At 62.0% G+C, this 12,835-nt stretch overlaps 1 protein-coding gene across 2 annotated transcripts in view; it reads right to left on the bottom strand.

Moving 5' to 3' along the window:
- KNDC1 (kinase non-catalytic C-lobe domain containing 1) overlaps window positions 1-12,835 on the bottom strand; it is a 53,662-nt gene that overhangs the window by 2,010 nt on the left and 38,817 nt on the right. Inside the window, exons 18-29 of one of the 2 annotated variants that reach the window (XM_025273934.3) lie at window positions 11,938-12,031; window positions 11,757-11,854; window positions 11,398-11,618; window positions 8,927-9,040; window positions 8,251-8,398; window positions 8,003-8,182; window positions 7,348-7,551; window positions 7,003-7,085; window positions 6,639-6,789; window positions 2,244-2,366; window positions 2,114-2,173; window positions 1,290-1,493 (exon numbers count right to left, since the gene is read on the bottom strand). In XM_025273934.3, coding sequence (XP_025129719.3) covers window positions 1,290-1,493; window positions 2,114-2,173; window positions 2,244-2,366; window positions 6,639-6,789; window positions 7,003-7,085; window positions 7,348-7,551; window positions 8,003-8,182; window positions 8,251-8,398; window positions 8,927-9,040; window positions 11,398-11,618; window positions 11,757-11,854; window positions 11,938-12,031 — 1,680 coding nt within the window. The remainder of the gene's footprint in view (window positions 1-1,289; window positions 1,494-2,113; window positions 2,174-2,243; window positions 2,367-6,638; window positions 6,790-7,002; window positions 7,086-7,347; window positions 7,552-8,002; window positions 8,183-8,250; window positions 8,399-8,926; window positions 9,041-11,397; window positions 11,619-11,756; window positions 11,855-11,937; window positions 12,032-12,835) is intronic. The other variant, XM_006070996.4, reaches the window with a different exon arrangement.

Genomic DNA, 12,835 nt, shown 5'->3' with positions numbered 1-12,835 from the left:
GCTTTGCCCCAGCCCCGTTCACTGACGTGGCGCCCAGGGAACCGGCCACGCGGGGAGCCAGCCTTTGCCTCCCAGAGCTGGGCGTCAGGTGGCGGCCGGCACTCCGCGGGGCATCATCCGGAAAACGGGGGCCTCTGAGCTGCGGGCCTCGGTTCTGCCTGGGGAGGCTGTGGACTCCCCAGACACATGTGCCCACCCTGGCTTTGTGTGAAGACGCGGTGTGTTCCATGTGAATGCCTCCGTTGTTAACGAGGAGACAGGTGTGCAAACACACGCACCCGTGAACCGCGTCAGGAGGAGCGCACGCGAGCGGAGCCTGGCCAGGCCCTTTCTGGACCGTGGCCTTCCCTCACTGCCCGCTTCCCCTTTGATCGCCATGGGCCTCTGGCAGTAAGTGTGCCTTGTGGAAACAGTGTCATCTCTAAACTCCTGTTTTCAGTGACTGAAGCGGTCTCGCAGGCACAGCTGGCAACGGTGGGCTCTGTGCCCCCTGGGCCCTGCTCACAAAGCGAGGCTGCTGTCCTTGACCCCGAGGAGGCTGGACCAGCCTCCACCTGACTGCAGCGTGACGGTGCAGGCTGGGCGGGGTGGGGAGGACGGACTTGTGGGTGGGGGTGCTCCTGGCAGACGGGCTGGCCCTGAGCTGGAGGCAGCGTGGGCCTGGGGCGCTGCGGAGGGGCGGATGTGGCCGGGAGCCCCTGTAGAGGCTGGCCTGGGCCTGGGTGCTGAGGGGACCGGTGCCACACACGCTGAAGTGGGCAGTGACCCTCTTTGGGGGTGTCTGAGTCACTGGTGGGGTCACGGTGAAGGTGGTTGCAGACAGTGCCCAGTCCGTGCCTCCTGGTGGGTCCCCAGGGGTGCTGGCAGCTGAAGGGGCGGGGGCCTGACCAGGGGTCCTCCTAGGTTAGCCCCAGGGTGGGGGTCCAACAGGAGAGCAGAGGCGGAACAGAGGGAAGAGGCGGCTTCAGGGGGCCGGGGGGCGGCTGCACAGAGGTGGGGTTCAGGGTGTGCCTGCTCTCCCAACAGGAAGGAAGGTCGCAACCTTCGACCTCGGGGCGGTGTTTGGGGCCATGGATGCCAGCAGTGTGGGAAATGTTTACCCCGCGTTTGTGGAGAAGGAGGCAGCTGGAGGTCACCTGGAGGGAGCTTATGGCAGCCTGGGCTGGGTGGGGGCATCTGGTCCAGGCCTCAGAGGAATAGGAGGGATGGGGAGACCCCTCACCTGGCTGGCTTGCCTGTGGGCCTCTCACCTGCTTGCTCACCTGCTTGCTCACCTGTGGGCCCCTCACCTGAGCTTGCTCCACCTGTGGGCCCCGTTGGTCATGGTGAAGCCTCCCGTCTCCAGCTGCTGTATGTGCATGGCCAGCAGGTGGGCTGAGGGCAGGGTGGGCTGGGCCCTGAGGCGCCGTCCTTCCATCAGACACAGGCTGTCGCTCTTCAGGAAGACCTGGGACCCAGACGGGCGTGGGCTGAGCAGAGGCGAGGGGGCATCCCTGGTGCATAGCAGGGCCGGCCAGTGCCAGTCAGTGCCTGGGGCGCCACACCCCAATTTGCCATCCAATTCAAAGTACCCCTTGGCTCCCTGGCTGGGGGTCCAGGCTCTGCAGCGTGTGGGCACAGGAGGAACACTGACCCCCCAGAAAGACATGCGCTTCCTGCTGCTGAGGTGCTGGTTCCAGAAGCGCGCCGAGGGACCCCACCCTAATCAGACTGAGCGCCGGCTGGCCAGCGGCAGGCCCCCGGGTCTGCGGTCAGCCGAGGACACATGGGAGCCCTGCCACTGGCAGAGCTGGGCCTGGGCTGGACGCAGGCTGCCCCTGGCACCTCGGCCCGCCAGCCAGAGGCTGTGTCCTCGCCGACCGTCTCTCAAGGGGCAGCCAGGAGGAGGTGGGCTTCAGACACCTGCACCCCCAGCGGGAGTCAGACCCACGAGGCACAGTCGGCAGGCAGGGCTCCTGGAGCGCCTGCCCCTGCCTCCTCTGCCCGGGGGACGGGGAGGCTGTGCCCAGTCCTGGGGGGCCGTAAGGCAGACGGCCAGGCAACCCATCCTGCCACCTGTCAACCGCCGCCCCTGGGGGGACGCGAGCTCCTGGGAGCTCACGCACACCGGTACCTCCACAGCTTTCAGCTCCTCCATCACCTCCGCTATCTTCGCGGGCAGAATTCTCCAGGCCTAGAGTAAAAGCGCAGGTGAAACCCCTGGCCCCGTGGGGGTCCCCTGCCCAGCCGCGCGGGGCACGCACCGCGCACTGGCGTACGGCCGCGTGCTCCAGGCCGCCCAGGATCTGCATGGCCGTGGCGAAGTTCCTCTGCTCGTAGCAAGACTTCGCGATCAGCAGAAACTTGGAGAGCAGGTTCACCTGCAGCTGAAATTGGAGAACGAGACACTTGCATCCTGAGCTCCAAGGGTCGCAGGGCAGGGTAGGCGTCGGGGTGGGCGAAGCGGGCGGCCCAGAGGGACGGGCACAGAGGCAGGCCAGTGCTCACTGTCCCCTGGACAAACCTCAGCTCAGGACAGATGGGGACAGCAGGGCATGCCCGTCTGGGAGGGGGGCCCACAGGGAGCCACCCCGGCAGGCGGGATGGGGTTGTGGTGCCTGCTTCCACGGGGTCGCTGGTCTGCAGGGCAGAGCGCGGGGTCGGCTGGGAACCCCCAGCACCGCCCCCCACCCCCGAGGGAGTCTCTGCCCACGGCCCAGTGCACAGCCCCTCAGTCAGTGCCTGGGTTTCACACGATTCTGGTGACCCCTCATTTCAGAGGTGCCGCAGCCAGCGCCGTCCTTCCAGGGGGGACACCGCCTGCAACCCCACCACACACCCTGCTGCTGCGCTCGGCCGGCGCCTGGGTCCCGGGACGGCCCGGGGGTCACTCAGCACGTGGCCGCCCCCTGCCTGGCGTGGGAACAGTTACACGCCTGCTTCTCCCGTTGACATCTTTTTTTCTTCACAGGTCTGGACAGACGCAAAGCAGGAGCTCCCCAGCCAGTGCCGGCAGAGCTGCCCCACACGGGGGCCGGCCTCGGACGCTGGGGTCTCGTGGCGTTCTCCTCGGGCGGCCGGCCTCTCTCCCGCCCCCAGGCTCAGCACTGTGGCCTGTGTCCCCAGCTGTCCCGACGTGGGGCTGAGTGACACGCCCCGGCATGGGCGGTGGGCTGCACGGTTGCTCCACTCGCCGTCGGTGGACACGGGGCAGCCTCCTCATCTCAGCTGTTGTGTCCTCTGCCTGCTTCCACAGGGTTGCTGGTCCGCAGGGCAGAGCATTGGGTCAGCTGGGAACCCCCAGCACTGCCCCCCACCCCACTGCTGAAGCCAGAGGCCTCATTTCCCTCTGTTCCTACCGTTACTCGTCTAAAACAAGGGCTTCCCTGGTGGCTCTGCTGGTGAAGAATCTGCCTGCGATGCAGGAGACCTGGGCTCAGTTCCTGGGTTGCGAAGATCCCCTGGAGAAGGGAAAGGCTGCCCACTCCAGTATTCTGGCCTGGAGGATTCCATGGACTGTGCAGCCCCCGGGGTCGCAGAGAGGCAGACGCGACTGAGCGGCTCCCATTGTCAGACGCGCCACGCTGCTTCCCTTTCTCTGTGCCTCTGTGCTCCCGCGTCCCCAGGGATGGGATCTGAACGGGATGCGCTGCCACCTCTGAGGGCTTTTGTTCAGTTCAGTTCAGTCGCTCAGTCATGTCCTCTTTGTGACCCCATGGACCACAGCACACCAGGCCTCCATGTCCATCACCAACTCCTGAAGCTTGCACAAGCTCATGTCCATCGAGGCGGTGATGCCATCCAGCCATCTCATCCTCTGTTGTCCCCTTCTCCTCCTGCCCCCTGTCCTTCCCAGCATCAGGGTCTTTTCCAGTGAGTCAGCTCTTTGCATCAGGTGGCCAAAGGATTGGAGTTTCAGCTTCAGCATCTGTCCTACCAATGAACACCAATGAACACACAATGAACAGGATGGATCTCCTGTAGGATAGACTGCTTGGATCTAAGAGTCTTCTCCAACACCACAGTTCAAAAACATCAATTCTTCAGCGCTCAGCTTTCTTTAGAGTCCAAATCTCACATCCATACATGACTGCTGGAAAAACCATAGCCTTGACTAGATGGAACTTTGTTGACAAAGTAATGTCTCTGCTTTTTAAAATATTGTGTAGGTTAGTCATAACTTTCCTTCCAAGGAGTAAGCGTCTTTTAATTTCATGGCTGCAATCACAATCTGCAGTGATTTTGGACCCCAAAAAATAAAGTCTGACACTGTTTCCCCATCTATTTCCCATGAAGTGATGGGACCAGATGCCATGATCTTAGTTTTCTGAATGTTGAGCTTTAAGCCAACTTTTTCACTCCCCTCTCACTTTCATCAAGAGGCTTTTTAGTTCCTCTTCGCTTTCTGTCATAAGGGCGGTTATCATCTGCATATCTGAGGTTATTGATATTTCTCCCGGCAATCTGGATTCCAGCTTGTGCTTCCTCCAGCCCAGCATTTCTCGTGATGTACTCTGCATGTAAGTTAAATAAGCAGGGTGACAATATACAGCCTTGATGTACTCCTTTTCCTATTTGGAACCAGTCTGTTGTTCCATGTCCAGTTCTAACTGTTGCTTCCTGACCTGCATACGAATTTCTCAAGAGGCAGATCAGGTGGTCTGGTATTCCCATCTCTTTCAGAATTTTCCACAGTTTCTTGTGATCCACACAGTCAAAGGCTTTGGCATAGTCAATAAAGCAGAAATAGATGTTTTTCTGGAACTCTCTTGCGTTTTTGATGATTCATTGGATGTTGGAAATTTGATCTCTGGTTCCTCTGCCTTTACTAAATCCAGCTTGAACATCTGGAAGTTCACAGTTCACATACTGTTGAAGGCTGGCTTGGAGAATTTTGAGCACTCCTTTGCTAGTGTGTGATGAGTCCAATTGTGTAGTAGTTTGAGCATTCTTTGGCATTGCCTTCGAGATTGGAATGAACACTGACTTTTTCCAGTCCTGTGGCCACTGCTGAGTTTTCCAAATTTGCTGGCATATTGAGTGCAGCACTTTCATAGCATCATCTTTTAGGATTTGAAATAGCTCAACTGGAATTCCATCACCTCCACTAGCTTTGTTCGTAGTGATGCTTCCTAAGGCTCACTTGACTTCACATTCCAGGATGTCTGGCTCTAGGTCAGTGACCACACCATCCTGATTATCTGGGTCATGAAGATCTTTTCTGTGTGTGTAGTTCTGTGTATTCTTGCCACCTCTTAATATCTTCTGCTTCTGTTAGGTCCATACCATTTCTGTCCTTTATTGTGCCCATCTTTGCATGAAATGTTCCCTTGGTATCTCTAATTTTCTTGAAGAGATCTCTAGTCTTTGCCATTCTATTGTTTTCCTCTATTTCTTTGCACTGATCACTGAGGAAGGCTTTCTTATCTCTCCTTGCTCTTCTTTGGAACTCTGCATTCAGATGGATATATCTTTCCTTTTTTCCTTTGCTTTTCGCTTCTCTTCTTTTCACAGCTATTTGTAAGATCTCCTCAGACAGCCATTTTGCATTTCTTGAGGATGGTTTTGATCAGCGCCTCCTGTACAATGTCATGAACCTCTGTCCATAGTTCATAAGGCACTCCATCTATCAGATCTAGTCCCTTAAATCTATTTCTCACTTCCACTGTATGATCATAAGGGATTTGATTTAGGTCATACCTGAATGATCTAGAGGTTTTCCCTACTTTCTTCAATTTAAGTCTGAATTTGGCAATAAGGAGTTCATGGTCCGAGCCAAGTCAGCTCCCAGTCTTGTTTTTGCTGACTGTATAGAGCTTCTCCATCTTTGGTTGCAAAGAACATAATCAATCTGATTTCAGTGTTGACCATCTGGTGAGGTCCGTGTGTAGAGTCTTCCTGTGACATCCTCTGGCTCCGCTTTTGAGTTCTGACCGTTTTCTGAGAGCAGAGTTTACGTGTCGAAGTCCGTCTCCGGTGGTTCTGATGGCCAGCGAGCCACACGCAGCTCGGTGACCGCGTGTGTTTCAGGCTCGATCAGCACGTCCGCCCAGGGCGTGCTCTCCCTTGTCCCCACCCCATGCTGTCCCTGCAGACGTCACACCGCCCCTCGAACAGCCCCCCCCGCATCCTCCGCTCACAGCAACATTGGCACCACCCCTGGCCGCCCCAGGTGGGGCTGGAGACCGCTCTGGCCTGCGCCCGGGGCACCGATCCCCCCACGTCCCCGCAAAGCGCTTGGAGGCCCGTGTGACGCCTCTGACGGGGTGAGCGGAAAGTTGCAGGTTGCTGTCGCTCAGGAGGACATCGAGGATTGGAGCAGATGGGGGCGAGGACAGGCTCCCGGTGCCCACATCCTGGCACAAGTGAGGAGGGGTCAGTCTGTCAGCTAATAAACCTCTGAAGTTGGAAGATCCTCCCTGAAAGGGGAAAGACTGGGGAACTCTGGGCATGTTTGTAGGCCTGGGGGCTTCATCAGTGGGGGGTGGAGGCCGGGGAACCGCGGGGGCCCTGCCTTGAGTGCCCCTCGTGCTTGCCTGCTCCAGCGGCTTCAGCTTGGGACGCCTCTGTGCACCCCCAGCAGAGGGGCTCGCCCAAGGAGGTGCCCTCACCGCTGGCACCCCCGACCCTGTGCTGGGGCCAGAGCCTTGGGCACCGACCTTGGAGGTGTGGCTGGTCACGATCTCGGCGGCCACCCAGGTGCTGACGTCGTCTGCACTTCTTAAAAGCTGTAACAGGTATTTGTCCTGGACGTAGTTGGGCAGAAATAAGCTGCAGGGTTTGGCTGACAGAGACTCAGAGGAGCTGGCCCTACAAGAGACACAGGCACGGGTCCAGCATGTCCCAGCCAGGACACAGCAGTGCTTGGGACCCCGAGGAGGGGGTTGGTGTCCAGCTCGGAACCCCAAGGCATTGCCCATCAGCCATAGTGTCCAGAAAGGCATTTCCACCTGGCGGAAGTAGCCAGTTGGAGCCCTCAAGCCCCTCGGCCACCCCAGCGCCCCCAGCTCCGCGGACACTCACCTGGGGACCGCTGCACTCTTGTCCGTGACGCCCAGGGCCCGCGAGTTTAAGAAGTGGACAGGGTGGCACTTCTGAAACAGCTCCTGCCGGGGACGAGGACACAGGGAAGCAGCGCCCTGTCTCGGGGCTGGGGCTCTGGGAGGGGCTCTCCACGCCCACCCAGCAGCGGCGGGGGTGGGCGGCCGCTGGGTCCCTGTCCCTGCCGTCGCCTGCCGGGTGACGGGGCCCGGGTTGGCAGGGGCTGGGAACGGCACCTGGGGGCTGACCGCCTGCCCGGTTCTAGCAGGAAGGGCCCTGTGCGGGGCAGGGCGCCCCCCGCAGGCCGTGTGGGCCTGGCATCCCCACCTGCTGGAGCAGCGTCAGCTGGCTGAAGAGCTGCTGGGTGCTGTACTCCGTCAGGAAGTAGGGCCCCTTCTCGCCGGCCTTGGTGTAGGGCCCGTAGAAGTCCTCCAGGAAGCAGGGCTTGGGCAGGGCCGACGCGATGCTGTACTGGCGCTCCTTGTGGGGCAGTGCCAGCCCGTTGCCCCGGGAGAGTCGCCAGGGGAAGCTCTGCAGGGCGGGTCCCTCCGGTCAGGGCAGCTGGCGGCCAGGACCCCCAGCCTGGCTCAGCAAGAGCCGCGGGGCAGAGCCCTGCCTCCCGCCCGCGGCCGCACTGACCCCAGGATTTCAGCGGTTCCCCCGCAGACAGAGCTGTGCGGTTTGGTGCTACCTGCGTCATGGTGAGGCCCCCCGAGACCCTGCCCCGTTCCCGGCCACATCTCAGCCTGCCCTTGGCCCGAGGGTCAGGGCGGAGGGGTGGTCTGAGCCCCTGGCCCGCCCTCTGTTGTCCAGGGCTGTGGCAGGCAGTGCCCGCCTCACAGGGCTGCTGCCCCGGAGCTGCACGGTGGAGTGTGCGCGCCCACCTCTGCCCGTCTGCTTGTATAGAGGCATGCACATGCGTCTGTGAGTGTCCCCGCGACGGGCGCGGGACTGCTGCCCATCTTCCCGGGAGAGGCCGCACCTTCCGGGAGACGGCGTCCTCTGAGAGCCTCTTACACAGGGCGTTGAGGGGCTTGGCGTCCTCCTCCACCTCCTTGGGGTCCTCCAGGTCTGTACCACGTAGGGTGCCCTCAGCCCACCGCTCGCTGCCCACCTCCAGCAGGCCCAGCAGGTGCTCCACGGAGCTGTCCAGGGGCAGGATCTGGGCAGAAGCACGTGGGGTCACCTACCACCTCCCGGGGGGTGCGTCCCCCCCGCCCCCCGCCTCACCTGGGAGGAGAGGTAATCCTGGAGCCTCCCCAGGAGCCCGGCGTTCCTCACGAAGTCCACGGTGTAGCAGTCCTCCAGCCAGGCCTGCAGGAGGCAGACGCTCCGCCTGTAGATCTTGGTGAAGGTGGAGGTGGGCTCTTGGTGGGCCCTGGAGGCAGACGAGGCTTGAGCCGGGAAGGGCCCCCTGTGCCATCCCCAGACGGGATGGGGTGGGGGAGCGTGGCTCTGTCTTTAGGGGGCACCTAAGCCTCGCCCCACGCCGCCCGCCCGCCTGGGCAGGAGAGGGGCCGTTGCAGCCACCGCCCCCTCCAGCCTGCCCCGAGGTTGGGAAGGCGTCCAGAGCGGTGGGGTGGGCTGTGCGGGTGGAGGAGACGGGGGCAGGGCCTCTGTGAGTCCCCTCCCAGGGCGCCCAGCCTAAGCTTGTGCGGGAGTCTGGGGGCAAGGACAGGCCAGCTCAGAGAGGGCGAGAGCAAGTCCAGCACTGCCCACCACGCCCTCCTGTGCTGAGCCTGCCTGCCGGCTGAGGCCCTTGGGATCCCTCGTACATCCCCTAGTCCATGGGGGCCCCACCTTCTTTGCCCCACCCTGCTTCTCCCCACCGTGGGCATCAGTAGCCGCTCCTGGCCCATCTGCACCCCTCTCTCCACCGCTGTCCTTGCCCTGGACCCTGGGATACCTGGACAGGGTGCTGCTGATGCGGTCCAGCAGGAAGTGCAGGAAGTCGTGGGGGCTGCAGAAGTAGCGGAAGGTGTACAGGAACTGCTGGACGTAGCCCTCCAGGAAGGCGCCGCTGTGGGGGGTGGGGAGGCGGTCAGTGCAGGCCGGCCAGCACCCGGGCCTGGTGTGTGTGTGGGTGTGAGCGTGTGCAGGGGTGTGTGCACAGATGAATGCACAGGTGTGGGTGTGAGTGTGCAGGTGTGTGTGCAGGTGACTGCAGCCATGTGCACTGCTGTGTGTGCAGGTGTGAGCATATGTGTGTGAGTGTGCAGGTGTGGGTGTGAGCAGGGGTGTGTGCGCAGATGAGTGCATGTGTGGGTGTGTGTATGAGTGTGAGTGCACGTGTGGGTGTGTGTAGAGGTGTGCAGGGGTGTGTGCGCAGATGAGTGCACGTGTGGGTGTGTGTATGGGTGTGAGTGTGCAGCTGTGTGCACTTGTGCATGAGTGCAGGTCTGTGTGTGTGCGTGTGCAAGTGTGTGCACTTGTGAGTCTGGGTGTGCATGTATGAGTGCAGGTGTGCACAGGTAGGTATGCGGCTGTATTTGTGTGTGCGGGTGTTAGTGTGAGTGTGCAGCTGTGTGCACTTTGTGTGTGGGGGTGTTTCAGTGCTTACATGTGAACATGAGAGCCCTGTGCTGGAGGCACTGGCTGGACCACCACTCAGAACCATTGAGCTGGGGGTGTGGGGTACTGATCACATTAGAAATCCCTCAACATTTTCAGTCTGAAGACTTTTTTTAATTTTATTTTTTTAAAGGTTTTTTTTGCCTGTGCTATGCGGCATGTGGGACCTAGTACCCTGAGCAGGGAGCGAGCCCTGCGCCCCCTACATTGGAAGCTTGGGGTCTCCACCACTGGACGCCAGGGAGGTCCCTGAACACTTTCTTAATCTCAGTTTTTCAGGCTCTCCCTGTCTCCTTGTAGAAACTGCTAATTCAGAAAGCTAAGCAGGTGCAGGGGCCCTTCCCCAGCTGCAAATCACTGTCAGGAAAGAGGCAGGGGGTGCTTATGGGTCCTTGGCCTCAGGCAGGGCCCCCTCGGGGTGCCCCCAGCACCAGGAGAGCGGAAAGGAGGTGGGGGTCCAGGAGTGAGGCCCTGGGGCCTGCTGGTCCCCTGCCGGACCCAGCCAGGCGCAGGTGGGACTGGGCAGCTGGGGTCTGGCTCCCCGCAGAGGGGACGCCTTGGGGGTGCTGTGCTCACGCATAACACGCATGCCCTGTGACACACACACACGATGTCTCCTGGAATAGTTCGGAGGGCTGTGGTGCTGAGTGACACCCCATTCCGCAGGGCAGGCGGAGGAGGAGGCCTGAGTCTGAGGGGCAGCCCGGGGTGCCCCCCGGCAGGAGGCCCCCAGCAGCCCACCTGGGGAGGGCGACTTAGGGGGGCAGAGACAGCTGCACCCGGAGGGCCCTGTCCTCTACTGGCTGTCAACAGCCTGCAGCCCAGAGAAGACCCCAGGGGCTCCGGAGCGGTGTGCTGAGTCCCTAGAAGCCACCCTGGGGTAACGCTCCCACCATCGCGTGGGAGGAGGTCTGTGTCCAGCCTGGTTGGGGCTGAGAGGGATGGGCCCTTAAGGAGGCTGCCCAGAGCCTGAGCCCCATGAGGGGCTCGTGGGTGCACCAAGGGATGGGGGGGGTCAGGGGTGCCTGGGGGCCCCGGGAGTGAGCGGCCTGGCCCCTCCCTGCTGCAGGCGAGCCCTTGTGCCCGTGTTATTAGTTGGGGGTCCCATGAGCCTAAGGGGTTTCCCCGGTGGCTCAGCAGTAAAGAACCTCCCTGCGGTGCAGGAACCACAGATCTGGGTTCAATCCCTGGGTCAGGAGGATCCCCGGAGGAGGGCATGGCAACCCACTCCAGTCTTCTTGCCTGAAGAATCCCATGGACAGAGGAGCCCAGTGGGCTACAGTCCCTGGGGTCACGTAGAGTTGTTGCGACTCAAGTGACTTAGCACGCATGCACGTGAGCCTAACCCTGCTCACGCCCAGCAGCGCTGTGGAGCTGGCTGGGTGCAAGCTGCCCGCAGCTCTGGAGCCCCGTGTTAGTTAAGGGGCATCCGACCTAGGAAGCTGGGCGCGGTCCTGGTGCCTTGGAGGGGGTCCCGGCTGTGTGGAGTCAGGAGCCCAGCAGGCTGTCAGTCATGGCGGCAGGGTTCCGGGGGTCTCCTTCAAAGTGCCCCCTGCACACCTGACCAAGACCCCCAGACCCATGCGTGTGAGTCTGGGACCCTCAGCCAGGAGCCTGGCCAAGGAGGCCAGTGGGCGCCGACACGGACAAACAGATTTCTGATGGAAATTCTACATAGAAGCGTGCAGCCCCGCCTTGGGAGCGCAGGGAGATGCCCACCTCCTCCACCCCACCCTGGGCCTGTCCCCCCCTGGTCTCTGGGAGCCTGGGGGGCACAGGGGTCCCAGCGTCCCCCCCGGGCTGCACCTGGAGTACAGGTAGGCCATGAGCCCCAGCGGGGTGCCAGCCTGCAGGACGCGCGCCTTGGGCTGCCGGCCGCCTCGTGGGTGCTTGCTGACGTTGTAGAAGATGAGGGACGAGGACTCGTCCAGGGGGCTGAAGTCCAGCGTGTCGCAGTGGGCGGCCGCGATGTTCACGATCACGGGCAGCGCGTAGGGCTCCAGGCCCCACTGCTCCGCGTACACGACCTGGGGCGCGAGTCAGCGCTGTCTGCCTGCCCGGCCGCCCGCTCATCCCGTGCCTGAGCCTGGGGTGGCCGCTCAGAGGCGGGCGTGTTTCCGGGGGTTTGGCAGGAGGAGCCTCTGGAGGGGGAGCAGGGGCCTTGCCTGGAGGTACTTCTTGGCCAGCCCGAGGAACTGCACCTTGGACCGCATCTCCTCCAGCTGCCCCTTCAGTTTGGACAGCATGGTCTTCACCTCAGAGCCTGGGGGTGGACGCGGTCAGCACAAGGCGCCCGACCCTCTCGGGATGCCTGCCCCCAGCCCAGCCCTGGCCCAGCGAGGCTACCTTTGTTCCTCTTCTCCTTCTGTAGGAGCTTCTGGTAGAACTTCAGGGTCTTTCGGAAGTTCCTCTTCTCGATCATGAGCTGCTGCTCCAGCTCCTGGAGAGGAAAGAGCCATGAGCCCCCAGTGCCCGCCCTCAGGGGTTCAGGGGAGGCAGGCTGGCCCACAGGGCTGAGGTGGGCCTTAGGAACGTCCACGTCTGCTCAGTGGAACTGGGAGACATCTCGGTAGAGTGGAAAGAACCAGATTTGATGGACTCGCTCAAAACAAGGCAGCCAAATGTGTGTGGTGTCGGTGACCACCGGCTCTCCCCACCAGGCAGCCCGGCCTCCCCGCAGCCGCCCAGGAGGAAAGGCGGGCAGAGTGGGATGGGCGCGTCCAGTGCCCTCTGGTCAGAGGGGTTACCTTCTGGAGAGAACTCCAGGCGCCACGTCCCCAGCTGGGGGGACCCGGGCCCACGCCTCTCGTGGTTTCCTCGGTCTCGGGGATCGGCTGTGAGTGAGGGTCCATGGCCACCTGTGGTTCCATGAGGCCCCTCTGTGGCCCCAGACCCATCCACTGAGGCCCACCCCACGCGTGCCGCCCGAGGACCCCGTGCGATGTGGGCTGGGCACCGCCCTCGTGCTCAGCAGCCTCGCTTTGGCCACGAAGCTTGGACGCAGGCAGCAGTGCAGCCCCGCGAGCCCACCGAGCCAGTCCTGCCCTGGAGCCCCGTGCAGCCCCGCGAGCCCACCAAGCCAGTCCTGCCCTGGAGCCCCGTGCAGCCCCGCGAGCCCACCAAGCCAGTCCTGCCCTGGAGCCCCGTGCAGCCCCGCGAGCCCACCAAGCCAGTCCTGCCCTGGAGCCACGTGCAGCCCCGCGAGCCCACCAAGCCAGTCCTGCCCTGGAGCCCCGTGCAGCCC

This window comes from Bubalus bubalis, chromosome 23 (genome assembly GCF_019923935.1).
Source record: "Bubalus bubalis isolate 160015118507 breed Murrah chromosome 23, NDDB_SH_1, whole genome shotgun sequence".
In the NCBI taxonomy this organism is placed as follows: Eukaryota; Metazoa; Chordata; class Mammalia; order Artiodactyla; family Bovidae; genus Bubalus; species Bubalus bubalis.
This window is presented reverse-complemented; position numbering and strand designations above follow the sequence as displayed.